This window comes from Calypte anna, chromosome 8 (assembly GCF_003957555.1).
Source record: "Calypte anna isolate BGI_N300 chromosome 8, bCalAnn1_v1.p, whole genome shotgun sequence".
In the NCBI taxonomy this organism is placed as follows: domain Eukaryota; kingdom Metazoa; phylum Chordata; class Aves; order Apodiformes; family Trochilidae; genus Calypte; species Calypte anna.
In genome coordinates this window covers 22300820-22327235 of record NC_044254.1, presented here as the reverse complement: position 1 = coordinate 22327235, position 26416 = coordinate 22300820, and the positions used below count along the sequence as shown (strand labels likewise).

Sequence of the window (26416 nt, the reverse complement as noted above, 5' to 3'; positions counted from 1 at the left end):
CTGAGCCTTGCAAGGGTAAAAGGTTTCGAATTGTCCTGGGAGCAAGTGGGTAGCAAATGGAGAGCAGAGTCTGCTACTGCCCTCCCTGGGGGGAGAGGCAACAGGAGCATCCACAGCCTGGATGTGCTTCCAGGGATTCGCGTTGGGAAGCGCTGCCGGGAGCGGCTTCGCTGTAGAGAAACATTTGCGCGGGCTTGCGCTTTGATACCCACCAGACCCACACCGACATCCGCTGTGTCCCTATCATCCCTGGGGCGCCCCGCAGCCACGATCCGGACACTGCCGGGTGCGCACCCCCCCCTCCCCGCAAGCTGCCAACCCCCCGGCCGTAACACCCCCTACACCACCCTCTTCCCCGCCGACTCCGCGGGGACGCGTAACACCCCCTCATCCACACCGCGCCTGCGCACACAGGGTGCGCTCGGACGCCGGGCGCGTACCCGCGGGGCGGTGCCGCGCCTTACGCGCGCTCCCCGCCCGCCTTCCCACAGGCAGGAGCGGGAGGCGCGGCCCCGAGGCGCGGCCCCGCCCAGGGACGCCGGCGGCCGCCATGGAGGTGAGGGCGGCGGGGAGGGGGCTGTGGGGCTGCCTGAGGGGAGCGGGACGCATCTCACCGTCCTTCCCACCTCGGTCCGCCCCGGGGGGAGCGGTGTGCGAGTGCCAGAGCCGCTACGCTCCCCCGGGGGCGGGTTTCCCGTGCGGGGTTTGTCCGGGCTCCTCCGGGGTTTGTGGAGGAATAAACGCTGGAAACCTGGGTTGGAGCTCGGGTGTCTGGGGTGGTGGCGGAGGGACAGCTGGAAGGCAGTAAAATGTCTCCTCCAGCAGCTCCGGGTCTTGGGGGGGATGTGGGAGTTTCCTGGTGCTTGGGGGGGTTATTCTCCGAAGGCCTGGGATGCTGACTTTTATATATAATGGGTTTTTAAATCATGAGCGGTGAGTCCATAAAGTACGGCGGCAGCTCCCTGCGAGGAGTAGTGCTGGACAGGAGTGCGGGCAAAGGTGGACGGACCCGGTCCTTATCTTAGCCTTGTAGTTGCTCTTGTGTTTTTTCCTCTGTCATAAAACAGTGAGACCCGAGAACCCTCCGGGAACACTGAAAATCTGTCAAGGTTTCACCTGTGTCTGATAGCCCGGCCGGGGTGACCTTCTGGGCCGGTTCGGAGGGAAAGCAGCGGTACAGCCCCTGCCGGCACCTCGGCTGTTGGCTTCGGCAGTACCTGCGGCAGCCCAAACCGAGCCCATTCCCCTGCTACCACTGGCACTTGTTTGTGAAGCCTCCGGTTTGCTTAGAAATGAACCACTCTTAAGTTTTAGTTTGGGGTTTTTTTTTTTGTTTGGGTTTTTTCCCCAGTTTGTGAGCTTGCTGGTTCTAAAATCTGATATATCATACAGGTTGATGGCCCACAGTTAGCTTGGCATATGTTCTGATAACTTTGAAGAACCTCAGTTCTCCTCTTTTTTTTTTTTTTTTTTTTTTTTTTTTAAATTGCTCCTTTTCATGCTTTCCAGGTGCTGGATGAGAACAAGGCAAAATGCAGAGCTGGACTCCTTCCACTTCAGTTCTAAAGGTAATTGGTTTTAATGTTGGCAGCCTTCCAGTTAAAGTGAATGGGGGTGCCTTGGACACTTGATAGTTTCTTGTGATTGAGTATTGGCCATCATGACATTATTTTGTGGTCTGAATGCTGTATCAGTACTCCTTAATGCTTTCAAAAAAGGAATTTACTGCTATGAGGAATTTCCTCTTACCTTCCAGTACCCTTCTGTTAACAAATGTTAAAACACTGGCAAATTTTATCTGACATAAAATATATAATAATGGAGTTTAATGACTACTAATTTCAGAGCTGAAAGTACAGAGGGGAAAAAGAAGAAAAATCAGTCTGACTTTGAAAACCCATTTAGTTAGATGAACCTCCCCAACCAAATCTGCTCATATGGGAATATGCTGTGTAGCATTTTTCCGTGAAAAATGTCATTATCTGTTCATTTGTTGTGTGTGGAGTAAAAGCAGGAAATGCTTACCTTGAATGAAATATACGAAATTAAGAGTTATCATCTAAGAAGTTTTCCTTTTCAGTTTAGATTTGGAAACTAGCAGTGGAGCTGAGTGGGGTTAGAGGAGCTAAATGGTGGTGCAGAGGCAATCTTCTGGTAGTTGTTGATGGAATCAGATGTAGAAGAGAGCAAGCACCATACAGTTTATTAAGGGGCCTTCAGAACTTCCAGGCCCTGTGTATCTCCTTGTTTTAAAGTGCTCTTGGGATTATAGGAGCTTTGAGTAGTTGAGTCAAAATACTATTGCAAGGACTTTTCTCATGTGTGATGTGGAGTTTAAAATAATTTTGCAACTAAATTCTTACTGCACTGTGATGGGAACTCTTAAATATGAATTGTTTGCCAACACTCAGTAGCATTAAATATCCAGTTTGGAGTGGTTTCTATAGCCAATGTTTTAAATATCCAGTTTGACTGCAGTGTTCTAAGTGGAAGGAGGAAAGGTGCTCTTAAATGCAGTAACCTGTGTGTATGCCTTGTTGTTCCTGACAAGGCTTACAATTCACATTTATTTGTTAGCCCTGTGAAATATTATAGTCTGTTATGTTCTCTCATCCTTGTGACTGCCTTAGGGGCATGTTGTCCTAGAACAAAAAAATTAAAAAGATTACTGGGCATTTTTAAGCCACCTGCAAGTCTTATTTGTTATCCTTACTTGTTAACTTGTAGGAGGGTCAGCACTCTTGCCTTGTTTGCCTTTGTGCCTTTCCAGTGAAGATGATAACATCCAGTGAAGATGATAACAGTTTTGCTGTTACTCTGAGTGATAACTTATGCTTTTAAAGAAATGCCTCTGTGCTTGTTGTAAACATGGGCAGACCTCAGCAGCAGGTCTCCTGCCAACATCACGTGTACTAAAATATGCGATTTTCTCTCAACACGAGAGGAAGGAGTGCTCTGTGCTCTCCTCTCCATTGAGTTTTTCCCAGCTTTCCCAGTAGTAATCCCAGTGAAGTGATGAATTGTGGTGAAAGGAATCTATTTGAAATAACTTTATGTGCTACCCTGCAAAGTGAGATCTACCCATTGCTGCAGGGTTGGACTCAGAATCTCAGAAACCCTGGGCTTACTGTGCAAGGGAAGTGGCTCCTGAGAGAATGAAAAGTTTAGACTAAAACTTGTGTACACAGGAGATGAGGTGACTCTGGTCATCTAAAAGTGTGGTAGAAGGAAACTGGAGAGAAGGATAGAGGTAAAGATAACTTCTGTTGTAACTTCTTCTGCAGAGTGAAGGATTTTGGAAGGATGTTGTCAGCTGTTACACTGTGTAGGTGTTGCAGCAATGCCTGTGATAAGGCAAAATTAAGAATTTTTCTCAGACTTGCTATTTCATGAAGTCAGATTGCTTGGGCTTGCTGTGGAGTTTTTGGGTGTTCATTTTAAAATATTAATGCTTCTGTATCTTCCTGGGAAGATGGAATGTTTTTAAGTTCCTCTTTCTTCCTGGATAATTCAGATTGCTGAATTAAACAATAGTAAAAGTTTTCTTGTAGGTGGAATGAGAAGGTAATTATGACAGCTAAGAGTGAGTTATGGTAAACTACTAAAGATGAATGACTTCTTACAATTGGAAATTAATATCTATATACAACACAGAAGGAGTATTAAAATAATCTGCCTCTAGGTTTGACATAGAATTGGACACCTCTCATCTTCAGATTTTGTTTCTCTTAGTCTGTAATATTACAAGAACAATTAATCACTATGTAGTCCCTTTATAAATATAGCTTTGATTATTCTGAGCTTCCTGGAAATAGCAGATTTTGGCAGAATCAGCACCTCCTGAGTGAGTCCTTTTTCATTATGAGCCACATCCAGAGGAGTCCCTCAGGAAATCTGAAGTGTTGCTGGAGAAGGAAGGGTCCAAGAATGATGTGAGCAGCTGAGTTGGGGACAATATGAGACTGAAGCCTCTTCTGTTTTATCACTTTGTGGAAAACTCTGGATGTCCAGAACTTTAAAGTGGTTTAACTTCCTGTTTTGTTTTGAGCACACAGTCTTACTCTTGAAGTCTGCAAAGTCACAGTTATGTCATGCTTGTGAAATTGTGGAATCAAAGGACTTAACTCATGCCTCACTATTGAATCTGTCAGTAGCTGTTTAAGCAAGTAAACAGGAGCTTTGAAAATAAGTTTAAGTCAACAGAGAATTTGGATACTGTTCAGAAGGTGCAGAGTGGTCCACCTCTTGTTGCTCAGTCTGTCAAAATATTTTTAAATCTCAAGGAGAGAAGCCTCATCAGAGATCCCAGTGAGCTTTTATTTAGTCAGAACAAAAAGCCTTTGTTTTTGCAGTATCTGTGGGACAGTAATATTTTTGTAACTGCAGCTGCTTAGGTAGCACCTCTGGGATCTGTAAACATCCTGTGCCAGCATCTCAGCTTTGAGTTTGTTTCCTCTATTGAGTTCTGGGTTGTGGCTATCTTGTGATTCCACAGAAGGCTTTTTTTGAGGCCCCTGATTCTTCTTTCTTCAGTTGGTATTACCTGTTCTCAGGAGGAGATTTTTCAGCTGTGGAAAATGCTTTTTCATGCTCCTGGTCTGTTGGAGCCTGTTGGGATGCCTTCAAGATAGGCTTTAATTTGGTGGTCTAATGGCTATCTGTCTTGGAAGATTGTTGATCTGGGTTAGGGGTATGATAATTTCTTGACCCTTAAGAGTAATTCTGTATTTTATATCTAAGCTTGTTAGGGTTCTCCAGTCGTGTGACAAGAAGAACTAATGAACACCATAAAGCCCCCCATTGTTTTAGCAAGACTGTAACGAGGTCTCCAGTTGGTGATGGGAGCCCTGGAAATAATGCTGTGTTTTGCATTCTGTACTTAAGGGCTATAAAGTCTTGAATGCAGCCCTGTGCTCTTGCTGTGTGCTTGCATGAAGCCCAGCACAACAGGTTCTTGCAGTCTACCTTAATGTAAGTAACAATACTTCTGAGTGTAAATGTGGTTCTGTTCCTTTTCAGCTGCAGAACACCCTGGCTCAAGCAAGATCCAGTTTTGAAGCAGCTGGTTCTGGACTCTCTGCTTAAACTGCTTTCTTCCACTGAATTCAAACGAACAAAGAAGGTATCTTCTTAATAGAAAAAGGCATCTGCACTGTGTTCTCCAAGTGTTTCCTGTACATGTGTGTGCTTGTTTTCTAAATAAACCCTTCCTTCCTTTGGGGAGCAGATTAAAATGAGAGGGGAGTTCTGTCTGAATAGTGGATTTTGGCATGTTTGTATATGAAGGATTAGAAAGCAAGATAAAAGGTGATTTAAAATCTGGATGAAGTGAAATTTGTGATAATTGTTCTTTTTCTTCATCACTGGGAATTGTTTGCAAGTGGGTTCTACAATATGTGCTTCTGTTCATCCTTTAGAAGATGGCTGTAGTGGCTACAGTAGCAAAAGGGAGAGGCTGTGACCAGACCTTCCCACACAGGCCCAGGGTAAATGACTGTGTTAATTGTTGCCCCAGCACTGAATGATGATAATGAAATACAGGACTTTAACAAGACTGCAACCAAGACAGAAACTTGCTCTCTTTTTGCTTGTGGTTTGCATTTTGCTGGATTATATTATCTGTGAGCAATAACCCTAACCTGACTGGAAGAGAAGGGCAGTTCAGAATTTGAATTAATTCTTATTTCTTCAGCTTTTGTCAGACAGTAGTCTCTCAGAACAGTGTGACTCTTATGGTTGTGAGGGATGTAAGAAGAACTCTTTATCAAAGGTTTGGCTCTGCACACCAGCAGCTGGTGTTCTACACCTACCTCCCTGCACTCCACCAGGATAGATCACAAAGTGGTGGACAGGTTGGTTCAGTGGGAAGCAGGGGTTCAGCACTTCAGGCCACACTGACCTTAGAATGACAACAGTTAAACATTTATCTTGGACCTGACGTGTCCATGGGCCATTTCCCTCTAAAGTCATCCAGTGACAGCTTTCTGCCTGCCAAGAAAAGCTTCATCAGAGTCCACAGAGTCCTTTTCCCCAGCAGTAGCTCTGCAGTGTGCAGAACAGCTCAGTGTTGCTTGGATGGTTGAGGCACACTGTCTGTCAGGGTCATCAGAAGATCCTTGGTACATGGTAACAGAAACACAGTAATTTCTCTAAAAGCTTGAAAAACCTCTAGAGCATTTGGCTGTGCTGAAGGCATTTTCTTGTCATATCAGCTGTTAATTAAGTTCATTGTAACTAAGTAAATGATGAGAATGAAGCTGTGATGCCTTTAAAGGAAAAACTGTATTGACAGAAGTGAACAGCACAAGGATTTGAAACAACAGACCAGAAGGGTAAGAATCAAATATGGCAAACATTTCATGCCTATCTGATTGCAAATGTGGTTGAAAACTGGAGGTTAAAAACATCAGCTTTTCAGTAATTTGATTTTTGTGTACATGACTAGTGACCTTCCTGGTTTCAAGGAATTCTTTGTAATTTAGGAATTGAGTCAGACTCAAAGGAATTGAAAAAATGTAGTGAGTTATTAAACACCAGGCTGCAAATACAGCCAACTGGTTGAGTGCAGGAGAAGGTTGTGAAGAAATGTGTCAGTTGTGCTAAGAGGCATCTGCTGTCTTTCTGTGTACTTTTTAGTCTCTGTTACAAGCTTTGAAACCCTGTGGTGTCTGAAATGGAATAGAACCTGTCTAGATGTGAACTTGATGACTTGCAGGTCAGGTCATTAAAGTGAGTTGTTTGACACCTCCAGGAACTGAGATACCTCCTTCAAGCAGACCAGTTCTATCTCTGAGCAGCTTTGTATGGGTCATTTTGATCCCTCCTCTGATCCCTCAATAACTTCTAATGCAGGCTGAGCTGAAATCAGGGAGAGATGAAACTTGCTGTCAAAGGCTGAGCCTGCTCGTTAGGTTAAAATTCAAAACTGCATGGATGCCAGTTTGAGATAAAAAGAAGCTGTTCCTTTGGAAGTTGGTAAAGTGTTATGGTTTTTATATTTCTTATTATATTTAGGAACTTGAATGTGTGATCCATCACGATGATTTCTTAACATAGTCTGCTTAAGACTTGAAAATGAGGACTTAATATTGTCTTGAGGCTTAGAGTGATGCACTTTTAAGTGCTTGAATAATTGTTAGAGCTTTCAAAATAGCACTGAAATTATCAAGCAATAAGCGAGTCCTAAGTGACACTCATAATAGTTATAACTGAGAGATATTGACAAGAAAAATACAGCACAGCAAAGAAAAAGTGGTTCATGTATTGGCAGACTGGGTAATGTTTGCAGCCTTTGAGCTTCTGCTGTGTTTTAAGAAAAATTTAGAAACAGTGAAAGGCAGAAAAAATCTATTTACAAAGGCTCTGTTAAAGGAGAATTGCCAGAAATCATCTTGTTGCTGTTGTTCTTAGGGCTGCTTCTTCTTTCATTTCCAGTGTTCTCATAATTACACTATTTCTAGGAATTAGTGTTTTTTTAACCTGTAGAACAAAATCTTTAGTTGTGAATTTACTTACAAATCCTCCTACTGTAAAATGTTTTTGTATTGCTTTGGAACTGCCTTAAAGACTGTGAGTGGTGATTTTTAACTGGTAGGACCAACTTCAGACTGGTGTTAAGAGAGATGTTCAGATGAATGCAGTGTGGAATCATTTCCCCTGGTTGGAGCTGGGTTAGGTGTATGACAGTGTTTTCATTTAGGCCTTGCAGAAGAATCTGCAGGTGTTATTTCTTTTGCTGCCATATTATCTTGCATCAGTAAATCATTATCTCTGACTAAGCTCTTGTATTATCTACAGCTAGTGATGCAGGGAAAAAAACAACCTAAATGCCATAAACACTGCTTGTTTTGGAGCATATGATATCCACTGATCTGTAGTTTAGAAAGGCATATCATGGTTCTGTGAGAAATATTTTTTTTCTGACCTTTTGGAAGCATAAACTGTCCTAGATTGTTCTTTTGGCCTGGTAACTTCTGTGGTTGTTTCATTTCACTCGTTAGTTGAAACTTCCCCACACCTTCATTCTCTTTGGGAACCTTCTTGTCTTAAGCTGATTTGAAAACATCTTGAAAACAGTAAAATTGCCTTGTGAGGACTGAATTCTGTGTTGGATGAGGGCATGCCTGAGGTTGGGGTTATTGGCAAGGTTATTATTGTTGGCAAGGCTATTCCCATGCTTTGCTTTACTGTGTTGTGAGAGGAGGCTTCAGTAGAGTTATTTTAGATAGTTATTTTCTTCTGATTTTATGCCTGTTTATCAAACCTCCCCAGAGCTGTTAATTAGCACCCAAACTGTCATTTTAGGTTTGCTCTTGGAGGAGAGATGTGATGAAGACAAGCGAAGAAGCTTTTGGATAGCTTAAGAATGTAGATGCTCAAGAGGATGTTAATTTTCTCCTGAACTAATTGATTGTGTGTTAAAGGCACCTCTATGTTCTGCCACACAGAGATGGTCAGCAGTCAGCCTCTCCCCATAGCAGACAGTGGGAAAAGGAAAAAGAAAAAGAGAACCAGAGCCACAGACCATGTCCCTGGGAAGTTTGAAGGTTGGTGGCAACTTCTAAGCTTTTAATTCTTGTGGTCTGTTTTCCCTCTGAGTTTTGTTAGCTAAACTTTGCTTTATGGTAAACATTGTAAGTTCACATTTCTGTTTTTCTTTACCCTTCAGGTCTCTTTTTCTTCTCTTAGTGGTGAAAGAGAATGAGTCCTGTTCATAGTCTTTTTTTGTTTTGTTGTTCTGGGGTTTGTATTTTTTTTTTTTTTGTAGGAACTTACTGATGCCAAAATGTTTTCTTTGAATAGATGTGAACACAAATACTCTGAATCACTGAGGTGTAAATTACAGTTCAGTGTGACAAAGCTGACCAGTATAAAACTTCTTAGTGGGCAAGTAGCATTTTAAGGTACATTGCAAATCAAGATAATAGCAGTCTGCTGGGTTGAAACCTTAAGTCTTCTAGGTTTAAGCATTCACATTTCAATTATACTTAAAAAAGCTACTTGCAGAGAGAGAGTTTGTATGACAAGCATTTTCTAATCAAGGAGTGAAATGTTTTCAACCTGAAAAAGTTGATTCTGAGTTTTACATGAAGATAGGGAAGGTGGATGAAGTCCTCGCAATTGCTGAGATAGAAAAGGTCTCTTATTTGAACAAACTTGTAATTTTGTTGCTGGAATGAAGTCTACTTTAATTTTTCCTGGAACTTGAAGGGAGAGAAGTGAAAAATGAGGTATAATTAAGGCTGGCACATCTATAATACTGCATAAATCTATTTTCTGGCTTCATTACCAAGGGAATTGTTTTCAGTTGCTGTCATATGAGGGATGCTCATCAGATAAATAGCTTGTCTTGATGGTATTCACTGAAATGCTTTGGCTAATCTGAACTTTCTGATGGATTTCTCTGGCAGACTTGTACAAGCTGACTGCTGAGCTTCTTGGTGAGGGAGCCTACGCCAAAGTTCAGGGTGCTGTCAGCCTCCAAACTGGGAAAGAGTATGCAGTAAAAGTAAGTGTAGGAAAATAGCAGCATCACTGCTCTCTGTAACATATCTCTTCTCTCTCCTGGTGTCTCGGTGAAGACTTGCAATAGAGTGGGTAGTAGCAAAAGATATTTTTTTGGTGCTTGAAATGCTTGATAACCATTGAGCTATCTATCAGGATTGTGCTTCTGGAGTGGACTGGTATTTCAGCTGCAGGTAGAATTCACAGGCAGTAAATGAAAGTGATGGCTGGGTCTCAGGGCAGGCTTTGCCCTCATGTCCTGATTGGTTGTAGTCCTATTGCTTTTTATCTCTTATGGAAGAAGAGACCAAGTCATTATCTAGCATGGCCTACAGAATAATTCAGGCTTTTGAGAATGCTGCTCAGAGTTCAGTGAGCATCAGTTACTGCCATTAGTTCATGTAGAGCTGCCTCTTATTTTCTTTGATAGAGGTGAATCTTCTGTCATGCCATTTTAGGAAGTGTTAAGGCCCACTTACAGACTTGTGGTTACCCTGAGTTCCCCATTTATTTACAAACACAAATAGTAGTATTAGGAAAGCTTTATTCTTGATTCTTTTGTGAAAACCAGACCAGAAATTTTAAGCCCCATTACAAATCTAGTCCAATAGATGCTGTTATTTTGTGTGTGCTTTGTTGAATTGTTGAAGCTGAAAATCTGGAATAAACAACCAGATAAATGAAGAACTGGACACAGTCAGATACCAAGCCCCATGTAGTTCTGGGGACTGGTTGCATGTTCTGTACCAGAGGACTCTGGCTGTAAAAATGAGAGACCAATGCTAGACACAGATTGTGGTCATATTTGCAGTAATAGCATGAGCTTTCACTTCATGTGGCAATTGCTCACTCTCAGCCCTTGTACTCTTTCTGCCTGAGGAATATATAAAGGGAGGTGACTTCTGATGGCAGTACAGAAGGGCTCTGAGATTGAATGTATATTTTCTTTAATATGTTAAGTCCTGTTATTGGGTCTACATGAAGTATGTGCTATGCACCAAACTCAGTTTGTGGTGAATTTAGGATTATTTTTTTTTTTAACTAAAATGCCTATAATGACAAATCTCTTCTTTTTGACTTCTTCAGTGTCTGGTGTCACTCAAATCTGTTTTCATTAGATCTGAAAAGGACATTCATCCTTTTCTGCACATTGCAGGGTTAAAATGATGCAAGAAGCAGCTTGTGGTATCTGGATTTAGTTCCCTCCTTCTCTTCCTGTCCTCACTTCTCTTCTGAATGCCTTTCAGAGCTCTGCTGACACTGTAAATAAATGACAGACAAGAAACCAAATGAAGAAAGATGGAGTGGTTTTCTCTGCTGGGTGTGCCTGAGATTCAAGCTTTAGATGTTATCTTATTCCAGAGCCACATGCGAAGGTCCTGTAGTAATTTTTCAAATCTGATCTCTAACTCTTTCCACAGATCATTGAAAAAAATGCTGGGCATAGTAGGAGTCGGGTTTTTCGTGAAATAGAAACACTGTACCAGTGTCAAGGTAACAAGTAAGTATAATGTCTTGTGTTTATTTATTTTTTTTAAAGTACTTGAATAATTTTTAAAAAATTATAAGCCTTTTCTGTGTGACTAGAATAGATTTGTAGTAGTTTCCTTAAAGCCAGTTGAATTTTAGACTTAACTTATTCAACATAAGACTTTCCCCTTCTCATACTTGTGAAATTTAGGGAATTATTTACAAATTAATAGTCACTTGACTCAGTTAGCAGCCATGTCACTTGAATGTGCTTACACAATGAAGGCTTTTGTTCAGCTTGAGGAACTCACATTTTGACATGATTTTCACCATCAGGAAAAGCTGACCTGATACCTACCAGCTGTTACTGAATGGAGCAGCCTTGCCACTCCTTTCCTTAATGTGTGGTTTGTCATCCCCTTTGTGACAGCCTTTCTGCTTTTGCACTGGAACTTTTAACATCCAGAAGCTAATTTAGTTTTCATTTGGATGTGTGCTGACTTCATCTGGCCACAGAATGAAGTTACTTGGAAGCTGATACTCCTGTCTGAAAAGGAGTAGAAACCTCCCAGCCAGTGGCAGCATGCTTGATGAGAAGTCTAAGCCATTTCTGAACCTGCTCCTTTAGATTTATTTGTTAATCTAGAATGTATGCAACAGCTGTGCCTGCTGTACAGCTCATATCAAGCCCTTTGTTTCAAATTTTTAGTACAACACTTAATTTAAACCCAAAGTTGTTTACCAAACTCATGGGCTTAAGTTGTGTTACAGAGAAAGAGATTGCACCTTTGTTCTTTGTGTGGTTATGAGCATGTGGTCACCCAGTACATAACTGCTGAGAAACTCATGAGTATATGCACAGAATATGGATTTTGTGTGTACTATATAGAAAAAACTGACTTAGGAATTTGACATTCTGAAGGTTTGATGGTGTCTTTGTGTTGCACTACAAAAACTGTACACTAGCTAAGGAGAAGTTAGTCTAAAAATGGTACCAATGCACTGGATGTAATTTGCTGGCAGATGCCTGTCTCCTCTGAGGCCTGTGTGTTCTGCTTTGTGCTTTCAAGAGAAAGAATGCCAATTTAATTGTTTGTCTTCTTGCCTTAAGCATAAATGCAATGTCCTAAATTATTAAATACAATATATTACCAGTTATCTTCCTGTCAATTGAGCAGTAGAAAAACGCTTTTACAAGCCTGTCTGATTTTGGTGTTTGGCTTCCTTCCCCTGCTTAAATTACAGTGTGAGTTGGAATTATTGTGGTTTTAATGCCACAGGCAACCAAACCAGCTTGTTTAATTAGCACTTTTATTTTTGGTTACTTCTGGCACTTTCTCATTTTCCTTGCTGAAACTCCATTGTTGTTGTCTTTTAATACTTTGTGCTTGTTTCTTCTTTTACCACTCTTTTTTTTGTTTGTTTTTTTTTTTTTTTAAGGAACATTTTGGAGCTAATAGAATTTTTTGAAGATGACACAAGATACTACCTTGTCTTTGAGAAGCTGCGAGGAGGTACCATGCAGTAACTTTTCCTTAAGTAAAAGCTTTTGTGTCTTCCCTTAAAATTACTTCATCATTTCATTGTTAACTCCTTTAACACTCTTCCTTTTAATGCACAGACTTCTCTGACAAATTAGCTATAATAGGGCCTGGTTGGGATGAACCTCCATTTGTCTGTTTTCCCATCTCCACATTCTTTACCTGCTGAGAGGATAATAATGTTGCACCTTTTTCCCTCTCTTAGCTGCTGTTTTTACAGTGGTCAGCTAAGGGCTAAGGCTAGTTTTCTTTTTGAAAAAAATCAACATTTGAAGTGTTAACTGTGTGGGTTTGAAGAAAGAGATAATGGGTAAGAGGTGAGCTTCTGATGCACTACAGATTCTGCTAAAAGCAGCAAAAACAAGAATGAAAACATTATTCTTCAATGCAAGCTTTATGTTAGTAACTCCAGTCTCAGAGAAGGATGTTACCTATGATGTTGGGGTATCACTTGGGCTTTCTGTTTGCAGCTTTGCCTTCCTGTAGCTATGGTAACTGCAGGAGCTCTGCTCCCAATTTACCTGTGTTCAGTTCATCACCGTATGCAGAAGCTGTTTGAGATCCTTGCCTGACAGCATTCTGTAACTGAAAGCTTATTATACTGGGCTTGTATGATTTAAGAGTCCTTTCTTCAGGGTTTTGTTTTTTTTTTTCCTCTGAAATGCATATTAGGAGGTGCTGTATTGTGCCTTCTCTCTTGATACTGAAGAGGTGGTAACTGTGGCAGGAGTGCCCTGCTATTCTTCCTGCTTGTGGGATTCCTTTACGTGGGCTTAACATAAAGTCTACAGATTATGTTTTCATTGATACTGATATAATTCTTATCTCAGAGAGTTTGGAACATCAGCTTTATTCAGAAGGGTAGTCTGAAATAAACCTGCTGAGTAAAATGAGCACTTCAGGTGGCTTAATGTTGCTTCCTGCAAAGTCTGGAGTCTTTTTTCACAGCGATGGAAACATTCAGGAGCTGTTTCACCTCCTAAAGCTATGAAAAATAACTATACCTGAAAGAACCTTTAAAGTCTGTGCCCTTAAGAAATTTGTAGCAAGCTAGGAAGTAATGTCTGTATTTGAAAGCAGATAACCTGGTCCAAAGGGGCCATCTCTCCACTCATCTGACACAGCGTATCTCTGCAAATATCCTGGCAATGACATTAATGTGTAAGAATAGGAACTGCCCCAGTAGAGAATGGGAGGTTTGCTTGCTTCTAGAACTGAAGAATAAAAATGAAATGAATTGTTTACTGTGCTGAGGACTAATAACAAATTGCAGTTACCTCTTGAATTTCTCTGATTGCTTTTATAAGTGTACCTCTCTGAGTAAGAAAATACAAGACAGTAGTAGGGGCTGTTTAGTGGACTTGGACATCTCTTGACTGCATTTAATTGGGTTTTTTAAGACATTTAAAATCTTTTGAGAAGATTGATGAAATTCATCTAAAGAAGATAAAGCATCAAACCTGCCTTTATCCTTTGTTGAAGGGATACCAGTGGGGTTCTGCCTGCAAGCTACCAATCTTTCAATATGTTCATATTTGGGAAGTCTTTTGTCAGATTTTGTATCCCTGTGCAAAGTTTGCCCTAACAGGCTATGAGCCTTGCTTTCATGTCAATGGGAATCTTAACTTGTATTTAGAGGTAGAATGTCTTTTTATTTTGATGGTATTGAGACAAAACCCATGTATACTTGACTTTCCATGTAGGGTTTCAGTTGCACATCACACAAGATGAGGTGAGTTCAGGCATGGCCACCTGTGCCTGGTTGGGCAGGGTTTTGCTGCAGTGGTCTGTCCATCCTTAGCTGATGTTTTGCTGGTACTACAGACAAGTCTCTACTGCTCACAGGGTGTGGAAAACAGACTGCTCATGCTGAGGCAGTAAAAAGTGATTGCCTCTCATGCTGTGCCTAAGCTCGAGGGCTGCAGCATTTGAAAATGATGTTCTAGCATGCTTAAGTATTGAAAAAGTTGTACCTTTTTCTTCTTGGTCATTCCATTGTTCTGCCCGCGAAGTTGGCAGCTATGAAAGGCTGGTCTAAAACAAGATAAATGAGGTTATAGATTCATGACACTTGGTAGTAGGTCATGATTATTTTCTGAGGCTATTTGTTAGAAAACCCTGGGATTGTGACAGTTCAGTTTCTGCCATGTAAACGTTGTGGGACAGAATGGTAGCTACAAGTAACTTAGCAAAATTACTTGTGGCCCTATTCACACTGAGATGAGTTCTCTTTTTGTGGCAGACTGGTATTGCAGGGTTGTTCTGGTCTTGTCAAAGCTTTCTCTTGGCCCAGGCAGCAGGCCCAGGTTTTCCCCTTCACTTGTTACTGTTTCAGGTTCCATCCTGGCCCACATACAAGAACGAAAGCACTTCAATGAACGAGAAGCCAGCAAAGTGGTGAGAGATATTGCTTCTGCTCTGGATTTTCTTCATACAAAAGGTAGGAGAAGGCTGTCTCCATCTTTACTAGTTAATATTATACTCTTAGATCATGGAGCACATTTTATCTGTACATAGTCAGCCCTTGCTAGCATTTCTATTTACAGCAACGCCAGATGACTTATGCTGTTTGCCTCTATAGTATTATTTTCATAAAGTGGTAGCTTAAGTAATCAAGTGTGTTGATACTGCCTTTTAAAGAACAAAACTTAAATCAGCATCCAGGGACAGTTAACATTGTGTGGATCTGTTTGCTTGTTCTTGTCACCTAAGAGACCATGTAAGGGTCACCTCAAAGGGAGCCAATATTCTTTTTAATTTCCTCATCTTTCAGTTCTAGAGAGGTGCTTTTCTGTATTTACTCAGAATTTCTGCTGGTTGCAAGGCCTCTTTTTTAGCAGTAGCTTTTGGTCTTCACACTTAGATCCCCCCTCTGAGAAGGTTGAGAGACTTACAGGTGAACCATCATCCTTGTTTGGAAGGTATCCTCATTAGGGATTTGCTCAGATTTAAAAGCATTTGTTTGTAGAGTTTTTTTTTAAATTTAAAATGCTTTCCTGCTGCTTTTTCTTCTTGGAAGTACTTTGATTTCATTTTAAAAATATCTGTGTGCATTATAGTCAAGCCAGAGTATGTGTTGGCCTTGAATGTGATGGATATCTTTAAGATATTTGCTCTGTCATGAGTATCTGATCTTGCATAGATTAAGCAGCTTCAGTTAATGTTACAGTGGCTACTACTGAATAGAATGGCATGTAATTGTGGTCTGTGTTTATTGATTGTTTATTTTGATAAGTTTTTCTCTGAATCTCTTGTGCCAGGCTGATTGGAAGGTAGATCTCAGCAGATACACATTTGTTGTCTATGTTGGTTAGGACTTGCTCCAGTTGAATGGATGTTTAATTGCAGGCTTTACTTGTAAGTCACAGGAATGCTTATATGCTTGAGCTGGAATTACAGTGTTAGTACCTTGGCAAGTTGTGCCCATTAAAAAGTGCAGAGGGAATAAAGTGGTAAACCTGAGGAACATGGATCTTGTTGCATGTTGTGACTGTTATGAACAGTTAATTTGAATATGGAAACATATTCATCTTTGGATTAAGATTTCTGGTGATATTCATATCCTGTCTGTATCAACTTTAAATCTGGAGAGAATGTACTCTTTGAATAGCTGTGTTGAAATGCTTTTGGGTTACGGGGCAAAAAAGGAACAGGAAACTTGAAATGAAAATGTGGAAAAATACTTTTTGATGTGTTAGAGCTACAGAGTTGCTTAACAGCTGAACGACACAGTCTAGGAACACTGTTCAAGGAAGTTTAACATTGACTTGGTTAATATCTTTCTGTAGGTCTCTCTTAGCTTTTGGTTTTAATTCCCCTTTCCCCAAACAAGGGGGCTGTGATTCATTAAAATGGCTTCAGAGCAGCAACTCACTTTCTTTCTTGTTGCTTGCTGTGAATTGGTGGAGTGGGGATGTGGCTTGCAGAATCAGCTGCAACACCATTTTATTGTTCTCTTTATGGTTCTTCTGTGTGACATTAAAATAATTAGTAAGTAGCATACAGAACACTAAAATAAACAGGAAATTAAAGCAGTTTGATTGCATAGCTTAATGGTGGGGTGCATAAGCTAGATGCTTTGAAATAAATTTGTATGAGGACAACTAATTCTTTTGCCAGGAGTAGTTTAAAACTCAGTTGGATGAAAGTATTGCCTTACACCCACTTGAGAATCGTGTGCTTTATTGCTAGTAATCCACTGGAGGAGTGTTTAAAGGCAGTTGTTTTCTTTTCTCAGGGCTGTGTGCAACTGCAAAACAAATGTCTTATTATATAACATTTTAAATTCAAACTATAATGCAAAAAAGAGCTGTTGGGCTTCACATTGCAAGCCAAGCATATGTTGTGAATTCTGTCAGCCTTCTGGTAAATATCAGCATGGGCCATCTTCATTTGTCATGTTTTCCATCTTCCATGCATAAGCAATTTGGACTGAATCATTATGAAAGCTCTGATTCCTTTAGAGTGCTATGCTATTAATGCTATTTTAAGTCCTGTCTTCTGGAGGGTGCTGAAGAAAAGACATTAGAAACTCCCTTGCCATAGAATTTGGTGGGATATTTTTTCTCATACTCTGAAGTAGTATCAAGTATGCTTGAAGTGTAATTTTTTTAAGCAAAGCTGAAGTGCAGTTAAATTACAGCCAAGCTGCTAATTTAGTTTTTTTGTTTGTTTTTGTTTGTTTGGTTGGATTTTTTGTGTGTGGTTTTGTTTGGGTTTTTTTTTTTGGGGGGGTTGGGTTGTGTTTGGGTTTTTTTTTGTTTGGTTTATTTTGTGTTCTGCTTTCCCATTAAGTTGCATCATATTAAACAGAGAAATGCCAGCAATTGGGTTTAGGCATTTGAAAAATTGCTTTGACTACATAGAACCAGCTTTGCATGTGAATTCAACAGGTAGGTAACTTCGTGTTTCCTTGTTGGGTTTGCCTATTCTGAAGTTGAATGTATGCAGAAGTTCTTTGGTTGCTTTCCTCTATCCTTTTCTACTGCATCTCCAACCAAACCCTTCAAGGTTTGTTTTACTTCAGGAATGAGTACCTACCTTTCCATCAAAGAAATGTTTTTGCCTGGGAACTCAGAATTTGGGGTCTTTTTTTGAGAGATTTTCTCAGGTATAGCCTGTGCTGGTGGAGCAAACCACTGCTTGATCCCTCTGAAAGGAAGGACCTTACTGTAGAGGCATAGAAATCTTTTGACTCAACTGTGTGCACAAGTAAACTTTGCTCCAGGTTAATCCCCTTAATAAGGTGGTCTTAATTAACATACTTAACTTGGGCTAAGCCAAAAAGTTCCAGTGTTAGCAGGTTATTTTCTTGACTGACTCTGGGGTACAAGTAAGGATGATAAAGGCATAGCAAGATGCAACAGTAACTTGTAACAAACACACTGAAATTTAGTTAAATGCTGTATCATTAAGGGGAGGTTATGGAGCAAACTCAGGCCAAGAATATTTCCCAAGACACCTTCTAATGGAGGTATTGAGAAAGAAAACAGGAGAGTATCTTCTTTAATGGGTGTTTGTACTCTTGTTTAGGTATTGCTCACAGGGACCTGAAGCCTGAAAACATCCTGTGTGAATCTCCAGAAAAGGTGCTACTCTGGTCCCTTAACCTTCTGAAGTGTATTTTTTTTAAACTTGCTTTCCACAGACAGCCCTCACTTTCTGTCTTTCTCTTCTTGAAGACTTTTGAGCCTCTTAGTGATCTTCAACTAAATTTTAATAGAACAGATACAACAGAATTGCAAAAGAGATTAAATTCTTGTGTGAGCTGTAAAAATGTGAGAATCTGGCTAGGAGATAAGAAACCAACTGTTCTCATAGAGGGCATGGCAATTAAAACTTAGCACCTCATCTGTTCTGAGGCAGTCCCCAGATGGACCAGCAGCATTTGCAGGCCAGCTGGTCATGTTGCCTGTAGTTCCCAAACTGCCCCAGTATGTACTGGCACTTGCCTAGCTAAACAAAAAATGAATGTAATTTCAGATTCTGGGGATTTCAGTTCAGATGCTGGGGATGTGGGAGCAACTGGGGCAGAGGAGGCAAATGCAAGGGGTGCAATGTACCTGTAGGAGACTGTGTCTCACTGGTCCTCCTGCTAGGGCATCTTGCTTTTTGTCCTGGGTTTTTCCATGTGCTGCTGTATTGATACATATTAGGTCCCACTCTTCTGACTGTTCTGTCCTTGTTTTTAGGTATCACCAGTAAAAATATGTGACTTTGACCTTGGGAGTGGAGTGAAGCTGAACAGTGCTTGTACTCCAATAACTACTCCGGAATTAACAACGCCGGTAAGAGACTCCTGTGGCTTCAGGCTTTTGCTCTTCTACCATGAAATTATCCCCAGAGAAGAACTTCCAAAGGGCTTACTGCAACTACACCCACTGGTGGGTAGTTCATTTCAAGTGGGTGTATGTGTGGTAAGTGCTGGGTTGGTTTCCCAGTCATAGAGCACATGTGCAAAAGGACAGGAGCTCATCATGTTAATTCTCCTGTTGGGCAGGAAGTAACACACTGATCCTGTTTGTCTCTTACCCCATCAAGTGAGGACATGTTTTGTGGAGGCTTTTTGTGGCTGAGTTGGAACCTTAAGTTTTGTGTTCGTTTTCCCCATATTTGAGTTCTGTAGCCAAGACCTTTGAGGTAAGGGAAATGCAAGTTATGTAATCAGTGTGTGACTTTACAGCACACATTAGTTTGAAAAACTACAGTGCCATGCTTCTGGCATAACTCTGAAAGAAGAATCTGACAGCTTTGCAGGAGTATTTTATAGGAATCACCTTCATGATATTTCCTTTTTGAAAAGCCTAATAACCAATGAAGGTAAGATTTAACAATCTGAAATATGTGCATTAATATTTTGACTCTGTATAAAGCATCATAATTTCATATGGAACTGCATATGATTCTGCTAAGGAACCATAGGAACTCTTTTGCCTTCTATTAGGTCTTTGTAGTCTGTATACCTGCAGCATGTTAATTTTTACTGTGTAGTTAGCTCACAAAGTGTTCCATAGCTCTTGGCAATTTCATTTAACCTTAACAAAATGAGTCCTGCAGTGAAAGCCAACAGTATACTTCAATACTCCCTGATGCCTCATCCTGCTTTTAGACCAAGCCACCTACTATAAAAAGAGAAGAGAATAATAATCTTGAGTGTTGTTTTGATTTGATCCTTCAATTGAAAACTTGCTTGAATTTATTTCCTAGTGTGGCTCTGCAGAATACATGGCACCCGAAGTGGTCGAAGTCTTCACGGAGGAGGCCACGTTCTATGATAAGCGGTGTGATCTCTGGAGTCTGGGAGTGATTCTGTACATCATGCTCAGTGGTTACCCCCCTTTTGTGGGCAACTGTGGCACTGACTGTGGCTGGGACAGAGGAGAAGTCTGCAGAATTTGCCAGGTGACTTCACATGTCCTGGGTGTATGTGGGAGAGTGTTGTTTTCTTTGTGAACTTGGGGTGTAAGACTTCCCATGGTGCCAGCAGTGAAGGGGTGGGTCTGTAACCCAACCAGTAATCTAGGAGGATAAGTTGTCACTGAGAAGTGGGGGTGGTAATATAAAAGTTGTGTCATGATACCTGTCTCTAAAGTAAGGTTTGGCAACTGCATCTTTCTTCTCCTGATATGAGATCTCAGAGCTTCTCTTTGCCTTGTCATAGACCCCACAGTCCTTCTGCATTCTGTAATTCTTTGTGGTTTATGGTAGTCACCACAATTCCTTAGATAAAAGTTGAGCCTCAGAAGAGTCTCCATGCAAGGCCTGGATTTAGTCTTTCTAAAAACTGAGTGCTTTGACTACACTATTACAAGGGGGCAGGGAGAAGGTGTTTTCAGCAAGGTATCTGATGTGCTGAATCACTCTGTGGAACTGCCTGTCACTCTTTAACTCCATAAGGACACTGCATGGTTTTGGTTTCAGCTGTCACCCACCACATTAGGGGAGTAAAATTGAGTGAGAAGGATCCCATCTGAGAAGTCTTCTGGTGGCATTGTAGTTGTTATTTAAATTAAAGACATTTTTCTTTACTAGAACAAGCTTTTTGAGAGCATCCAGGAAGGCAAGTATGAGTTTCCTGACAAGGATTGGTCACATATATCCTCGGAGGCCAAAGATCTCATCTCAAAGTTGCTGGTTCGTGATGCCAAAGAACGACTTAGTGCTGCTCAAGTGTTGCAACATTCTTGGGTTCAAGGAGTATGTATACCCCTTTATATATATTTTTATTCTTCCAAAGTGACAAGCTGTTTTCTGAAGTTTTAATAGAGTAACTGTGTGTTGTAGTGCTTTTATCTCAATTAATTAAATGATGCACAGTGGCTTAATTCCTTCTGGAGCTGTGTATGGTGACTGTTGAAATAAATCTGTCAAGCTTTAAGTGTTTGGGGTTTTTTTAATTATTGCTTTATGCATTTTAAATGGCTTTCTTGTGACCACCAACCACTACAATACACTAATTATTTTGTTATTCTTTAATACGTTAATGTAGAATGCTGGTAAAACCATGGAATTCTTTAGGTTGGAAAAGACTGAGTCCAACCATTACCCTAACACTGCCAAGTCCACTACTAAACTGTGTCCCAAAGCACCACATTTGCATTTCTTTAAGATACCTCTAGGGATGGTGACTCAGCCACTTCCCTGGGTTGCCTATTTCAGTGCCTGACAACCCTTTCAGTGAAGAAATTTTTCCTAATACCAAACCTAAACCTCCTCTGACACAACTTGAGGCCATTTGCTCTTGTTCTGTCACTTGTTACTTGAGACCAACCCCGACCTGTCTACAACCTGCCTCTGGGTAGGGTGATGATGTCTCCCCTTGTCCTTCTTTTCTCCAGACTAAGCAACCCCTATTCCTTAGCTGATCCTCATAAAACTTGTGCTCTAGACTCCTCACCAACTTCATTGCCCTTCTCTGGACATGCTCCAGAACTCCAGTGTCATTCTTCTAGAGAGGGACCCAGTACTTGAGGTGCAACCTCAGCAGTGCTGAGTACAGGGGGGCAATCACACCCCTGATCCTGCTGGTCACAGTTTCTGATACAAACCAGGATGCTGTTGACCTCTTTGGCCACCTGGGCACACACTGGCTCATGTTCAGCTGCTGTGGATCAACACCCTCCAGTCCTTTTCCTCTGGGCAGCTTTCCAGCCACTTTTCCCCAAGCCTTTAGCATTGCCTGGGGTTCTTGTGGCCCAAGTGCTGGAGCTGGCACTGAGTTTTGTTGAACCTCATTGAGATGGCCTTGGCCCATCAATCCATCCTGTCCAGGTCCCTCTCTAGAGCCTTCCTATTCTCAAGCAGATTACTGCCGAGTAGGTAGAGTAGATCTGGTTTTAAAAGAGCAGCAATGTCCTCTATTGCTTTAGTTCCCTGTTCAGGAGAGAAGAGAAAGGCCCTCTGGAGAGCTTCCAAAGCTTTAGTCTTATACCTGCAGACTGGGGTGTCTTCTTGTGAGGGGAGACAGATCATGAAACATGATTTGTAAACCAACAATGATTTTATAAGCTTGTAGTGAGTCAGCTTATACACAATATCCATTGGTTCTAAAGATTTGGGAGAGTCTCCTGTTTATCACTCTCTTAGGAAAGCTTTGCTCAGCTGCAAATATGTAACTAACTTTTCTTAATTACTTCTTCAAGCAGGCTCCTGAAAGGGCATTACCTACCCCTCAAGTTCTTCAAAGGTAATTTTTTGGGGTTTTTTTTGAGATGCCTGTAAACTTGGCCAGGAATCATTACGGAAACAATGGGGAGAGTAAGAGGTGACAAATCACAGGATTGAGAGTGGAACTTAATAAATGTGAAGTGCTGGTTTCGCTAAGAACATAAAAAATAATAAAGCTCTGATTTTTCTTTGTGATATAGTCTTGCTTGTTTGTGGAAAAGGCACTGGAGAGGATTCCTGCAGTGCAGTGCTAAACTTAGACAGGAAATAATGAAGGTTTTGGCAGTTTGTTGCCTAGGAAGGGAAAAAAGGCATAAATTTGTGTTACCCAAAGAGGCTGCATTCTGATGGGTGAATAATCACCATATGCAGAGATTCAGATCTGACCTCCACTGTTATTGGTTTTGATCACATTATCAATTTAAGTGTGAGCAGGGCAAGCTTCATCTAAGTGATTTGATAGCAGGCTCTATATGCCAGAGAGCCTGAGTCACACGTCTGTTGCTATTTCCGTGTTTGCTGCTGCCAATTCCTGGTGGTTCTTTCCATCAGAAATGCATTTATGTTGTGCAGTGACAGTGGGATTCCAGTTTTCTTTGATGACAGTATCACCCCATATGCCCACCCTTTCTTAACATGTAGAAGTTTAAGCATGGCATTTCAGGTGGCTTCCTGGGCTTACGTGGGGACTCCTTGACAGAATGAGAAGTACAACTGTGTCTGAAAAAGATCCCAGAGTGGTTTTGTTGTGTGTTGTTGGGCCTTGCATTAGGGAGAGGGGCGTGGATGAACCGGTCATTCAGTCTGGTATGTCAGTGTTTTGATAGGGGAAACAAAACTGCCTGGAAATAAATACTCTGAGGGTAGCCAGGTGAAGTGAGTCCTGGGTGTGTTGTAATTGCTCTCTTATTTCCCTTGAAAGGAACAGCAGCACAAAAGACCTGACACTTTTTGCTGCTGAGGCCATCGCCCTCAACCGCCAGCTGTCCCAGCACGAGAACGAGCTCAGCGCCGAGCAGGAGAGCGTTGCCCATGCTGTGTGCTCCATGAAACTTTCTCCTCCGTCCAAGTCCCGCCTGGCCAAGCGCAGAGCAATGACACATGCCACCAAAACCAGTGACTTTCAGCCAGTTCCCCATAAAGCTTTTTAAAGTTCTTCCCTGCTACGGATTGGCGAGATCAGCCTGTTGTTCTTATTTCGATTTTCAGCACGGATAAAAGCTTCTCTGCTTCTGACACTTTGATTAGAAGCTTGCTCTTGTGATGTGACTTGTAACTTTAAGGGGACAGCTTTTTATGGGAATGTTTTTTGCCTGTCAGGTTTGGTGCATTAAGATAATTTAGCCAATCTTTTTAAACTGGAGAAGGTGGGTTTGCTGCTGTATTATCTGAGGTGATAAATCACTAAGCTTTCCTTACTTTTGTCTTAAAAGAGCAGGTTTTAAATTGCAAACTTGAAAACATCAGAAAAAAAATATTTTCCAGCTTTGCCCAGGAGAGCATCCTGTCTCTCCCTGCCTATGGCTGCTCTCCTTAATGGCACATCTTGCAAGGTGTTGCTGCTGGTGTCAGCAGCAGGGACTGTTTTCAGCCAACAGTGCCCTTCTCTTTCTGTAGACTCAGGAAACAAAGATAATGGCTGGGTGGATCTCTGTCTCCATTACCTTCTTGGGGCTTAAATTGTGTAAGGATTGTACTGTGGAGGTGCAAAGATCATTCTGGCTTGTAGAGGTGAAGAGAATAGTGATGGGGTTTTTTTTTAATCCTGTTGGTAGTTCATGTGTCAGCATGTGGGATGAAAGCTGGGAGTGTGTTACTTCCTTACTCTATATTTTTGTTCTTAACTAAAGTGTGCTCCATCTCATCTTTTTGTGTGTTTGTTGGGGCTTTTTTTGTGCCCAGTGTGCTCCCTTCTCTAAGAGTTCCATTCTTAAGTCTGATAACTGCAATATAACAAACTGCTTAGACAACAGCTTATATTATTATCTGGTTTTTATTCTATATTAATGCTATCTTCAGTTATACCTTCTTTTCTGTAAGGTCACATTTTTCCAAGTCCTTTTGTGAGTGTTACCTGGAGTACTCAATATGAAGGGAGTAAAGTTTGTAAAGTTTGGTAAAGTCAGTAAAGTTTGGTACATGAATAATTTAGGGTTATCAAATGCAGAGGTACAGTTGTGCAAACAATGGTGCTGCAGCTGTTGCATTCTGCCTCCTGCAGTGATCTCAGGCTACATGTCTAGATTTTTGCTTCCAGTTTTCAGTAGTACAACAAGTGTCAGGAGTAATCTGGAATGGTGCTAGCTGAAAAGGTGACAATTTTGTGTGACCAAGGTGAGGTGTCCATGAAGAGGGACACAGACATTGAGCACTTTTTGAAATGTAAGCTGTGAAAATTGGGCCACCAAGATGCCCAGATGCACCTTAAACTTGCTAGCCATTTCTGAAAACCTTTGCCCAGGGCATTGTGTGCAGGGTGGAGGAGGAGGCCCCCAAGTGCCACCACAAAACCCTCCCAAGCAGAATGAGAAGGAATAAAATAACAGAATCCAAGTAGCACTCAGAATTTCAAAGGTCAAAGCTGAATGTCTTTGCATGGTCTATTCAGAGCAGTTTTACATTACCTTTTACCAGTGTGCATATAGCTATTTTTATACAACATGCTGTATTTTGTGACTAATATTAAAAGTGTTATTTAAAAGTTTTTATACATCGTGCCAGTGGATGGGTTATGAAATGTATTTTGCTTTGTTTTTATTAAAGTGCTTAAAGCTATGGATTTAACACATTTGGTGGTTGTGTGGATTTTTCATCTTGATTTTTGGTGACCTGGAAAAATAGAGAATTAATTTCTTCCTTCTCTGTGTGACATTGGATTTAAGACAATTTGGGTGTTTGAGGGCTGAGCATACCTCTCTCTTCTATGGCTGTATTGCTTTGTCAATCTGTGCAGTATCCTGTAATCTCAGTTTTTATGCTGAAATGAAGATACAGCTGCATGGAGAGTGCTGAAAGGCATCCTGTGATCCTTTTGACCTTCGTAAGAGATCAGATCGAGGGCCATTTTCTTCAGGAGCTTATCTGCACTGTCACATTTCATGTTCTTCCCCTTGATTTGTGGGTGAAGCAAAAACCTTGAAGCTTGGCCAGGGGTGGTGGGAAGTACAATGCAAAATACTCCTCGTGGATGGAGGAGCCCTGAAGCCTTTCAGACTCCAGAAGTCTGAGCAGCAGCATTAGCATGAAAGTGTAAAAGGTGGGGGGGGGTGATAACTGTGCTGCTTGCCCAGGGACTGGGGTACAAACATTGGTGAGTGCCCCTTAGCAGACTTTGCTCTGCACCTGTTGCTATTCCTGTGTTCTTGGGTGAATTATTGATCTCAACAGTTCATCCTTTCCTCTTTCCCTTCCCCTCTTTCTAACACCACCACCCCCCTTCTGCCTCCCCCGCCTCCAAGCCAGTAAGGAAGGTGAATACAGTCTGTATCTTCTGCAGATACAGAGGAAGAATCCGACCTGCCAGCCAGATTTGCTTTCCCTTTATTAAAGAGCTTGGGAAGAGAGAGTGAAATGTTCACAGAAAACCTCAGTCCAGGGATATTCACACTGTAGCCTTTGGCTATTGGAATTGCCCTCTAGGTGAGCAAGATCTCCTCTAGGCTTGAGGCATTCTCTTTATGCAGGAGGGGATTTTGTGCAGTGCAAAGGATTTTAAGCACTGGGGTATGAAAGAATGAAAGTGCCCAGCAGGACTTGCACTGAATGGTTAAATTTGCCTGATGGTTCTGCCAAGCCCTTCAGCTGATGGCTCAGGGCCCATCTGATGCTCTCAGCTGCCTTGTGGATGCTGCCAGCAGCCGCCTCCACATGTGACCTGTGTTAGAGCATCCTTTCTCCCCACCAGAAGATACTCACAAACTCATCTGTTCACAACTTGAAGCTATGATGTTGGGCTTTTCACTGAAGAGCTAAAACCTCAACATTTCTTTTCCTTCAAGGCAGCAACCAGTGGTGAAGAGAAAGCCATCAGAGCAGTAGTAGATACCAGAGCTGTGTGATTTTAAGAACTGATGAAACCTTCCCCAGCCAGGGAAGAGTTGTTGATTTAAACTAATTGTTCTGCTTTCAGGTGGAGGCTCATTTTGTCTGCCTCTTGCAGAGTAGTTTTTAAAGTTTTTTTCAGAGATCTGTGGCTCTGAGTTAGGGTGAGGAAGGTTGGTTGTTTCCCTGGGGAG

The 26416-nt window shown here is 41.4% G+C and overlaps 1 protein-coding gene across 4 annotated transcripts; it reads left to right on the top strand.

The window, feature by feature from the left end:
• Positions 1-493: 493 nt before the first annotated feature.
• On the top strand, positions 494-24969 carry MKNK1 (MAPK interacting serine/threonine kinase 1). Of its 4 annotated transcripts, none has more exons than XM_030455347.1 (14): positions 495-556; positions 1510-1568; positions 5020-5122; positions 8448-8546; positions 9411-9508; positions 10926-11005; positions 12415-12488; positions 14851-14955; positions 18048-18103; positions 18707-18802; positions 19722-19916; positions 20547-20711; positions 22157-22200; positions 23104-24969. In XM_030455347.1, exons 4-14 carry the CDS (start codon positions 8450-8452, stop codon positions 23330-23332), a joined length of 1239 nt encoding a protein of 412 aa, XP_030311207.1. In that variant the 5' UTR covers positions 495-556; positions 1510-1568; positions 5020-5122; positions 8448-8449; the 3' UTR covers positions 23333-24969. The 4 variants fall into 4 exon arrangements, with proteins under 4 accessions (XP_030311205.1, XP_030311204.1, XP_030311207.1 ...); XM_030455346.1 differs by having other exon boundaries at positions 527-556; positions 8305-8546; positions 23104-24294; XM_030455345.1 differs by lacking the exon at positions 5020-5122 and having other exon boundaries at positions 494-556; positions 22160-22200; positions 23104-24294.
• The last annotated feature ends 1447 nt before the right edge of the window (positions 24970-26416 follow it).

Bases quoted from the DNA above. Each gene is read 5' to 3' on its own strand.
- MKNK1 (XM_030455344.1), top strand. From the start codon at position 1,517: ATGAGAACAAGGCAAAATGCAGAGCTGGACTCCTTCCACTTCAGTTCT. The intron at 12,489-14,850 runs GTACCATGCAGT...TTACTGTTTCAG, and splicing joins CTTTGAGAAGCTGCGAGGAG to GTTCCATCCTGGCCCACATA. The intron at 19,917-20,546 runs GTGACTTCACAT...TTTCTTTACTAG, and splicing joins AAGTCTGCAGAATTTGCCAG to AACAAGCTTTTTGAGAGCAT.